The sequence below is a fragment of the Atta colombica genome, unplaced genomic scaffold, assembly GCF_001594045.1.
Source record: "Atta colombica isolate Treedump-2 unplaced genomic scaffold, Acol1.0 scaffold119, whole genome shotgun sequence".
Classification (NCBI taxonomy): domain Eukaryota; kingdom Metazoa; phylum Arthropoda; class Insecta; order Hymenoptera; family Formicidae; genus Atta; species Atta colombica.
The window spans coordinates 103,191-104,758 of NW_017259205.1; the positions used below are offsets into that span (position 1 = coordinate 103,191).

At 37.0% G+C, this 1,568-nt stretch overlaps 1 protein-coding gene across 1 annotated transcript; it reads left to right on the plus strand.

Annotated features, from left to right (window-relative positions):
* Positions 1–420: 420 nt before the first annotated feature.
* Positions 421–753, plus strand: LOC108694207. Its single transcript, XM_018203570.1, has one exon. The coding sequence runs from the start codon at positions 421–423 to the stop codon at positions 751–753; it is 333 nt and encodes a 110-aa protein (XP_018059059.1).
* Positions 754–1,568: the final 815 nt, after the last annotated feature.

The following is a 1,568-nucleotide window of genomic DNA, read 5'->3' on the forward strand; positions in this document are numbered from 1 at the left end:
TGGAATTAACTTCATTAAGATATAACGAAATTTTTCATATATTCTCTCAAAGTGAGAATCTTTGGCTTAATTTTTCTAAAAACTTTTTTTAGTTTATTCTCATGCGAACGTTGTATTTCTTCTTTGAAAAAAAAGAATTTATATCAATAAATACATTTTTGTATAAACACTCGTTTCTTAATCATCCGTACCCTCCATAACCAACTTTTTTCTCTACATATTTCCGTTGTTATTATATATATGAGAGCTGTTTGATAAGTACCCGTGTTTGACGACTGAGAGCGCCTCTGACTAAAAGTCTGTATACCATCGTGTAACGTCATTTTTTGAACGACGCAAGTAAAAATTTCAGACAGCTGTACTGGTTAGTTTAGTTTTTATAACAATTGAAAGTTGACGAATTTGTGCTTGTTTGCAATCATGGAGAAAGAGCAATATCGGTCTGTGATTCGATTCCTGTTTTTGGACGTGAAGACGTGTGAAGAAATCAAAGAAAAGTTGCATGCCGTATATAAGGACAACGCACCTTCGATAACTACCATAAGATATTGGTACAACAAATTTAAGCGAACATCCATTTTTGATGAAGAGCGCCCAGGTCGTCCGATTGAGGTGACTATGGAGAATATGCTCAACAAAATCCATGATATCATGTTAGCAGACCACCGGGTGAAGATCAGAGAAATTGCTAACTTTGTAAAGATCTCAACTGAACGCATACAAAATGTCCTACACGAAACATTGGGCAATTGAAAAAGCTATCGGTGAGATAGGTTTGCTCACAGTGGAACAAAAACGGAATCGCATGACAACTTCAAAGCACTGTTTGGACATGTTTAAGCGCAATCTGAAAGAGTTTCTGCGGCGTTTCGTCACCGTGACGAAACATGAATTCACCATTACACACCAGAAACGAAAGAAAGTCTAAACAGGACTAAATCCGGCGAATCTGCTCCAAAGAAGGCAAAAACGGTTCCATCGGTCGGAAAGATCATGGCCATCGTTTTTTGGGATTCGCGAGGCATCATTTTCACTGACTATTTGGAAAAGGGAAGGACAATCACGGGACAGTACTGTGCTGATTTATTAGACCGATTCGACGCTGAATTGAAGAAAAAACGGCCTCATTTAGCGAAAAAAAAAAAGTGCTCTTTCACCATAATAACGCACCAGTTCATTCGTCCACAATCGCCAAACTGGTAAAACTGGTCGACACTACGAATTGTCTCATCCACCCTATTCTCCAGATTTGGCCTACCTGTGATTTCTATTTATTTCCAAACATAAAAAAATGGCTTGGCGGAAAGCGCTTTGCATCAAATGAGGAAGTCATCGCCGAAACAGAGGCCTATTTTAAGGAATTCGACCAATCATATTTTTTAAACGGTATAAAAATTTGGAATATCGCTGGGCTAAATGTATCGAGCTGAAAGGAGATTATGTAGAGAAAAAAAAATTTTTTTTTTAATTTTCTTCCCTAACACGAGTATTTATCAAACAGCCCTCGTATATAACATAGACTTAAATAAAGTACAAGAAGTAGAATACAAATTCATAAAATCCTCATA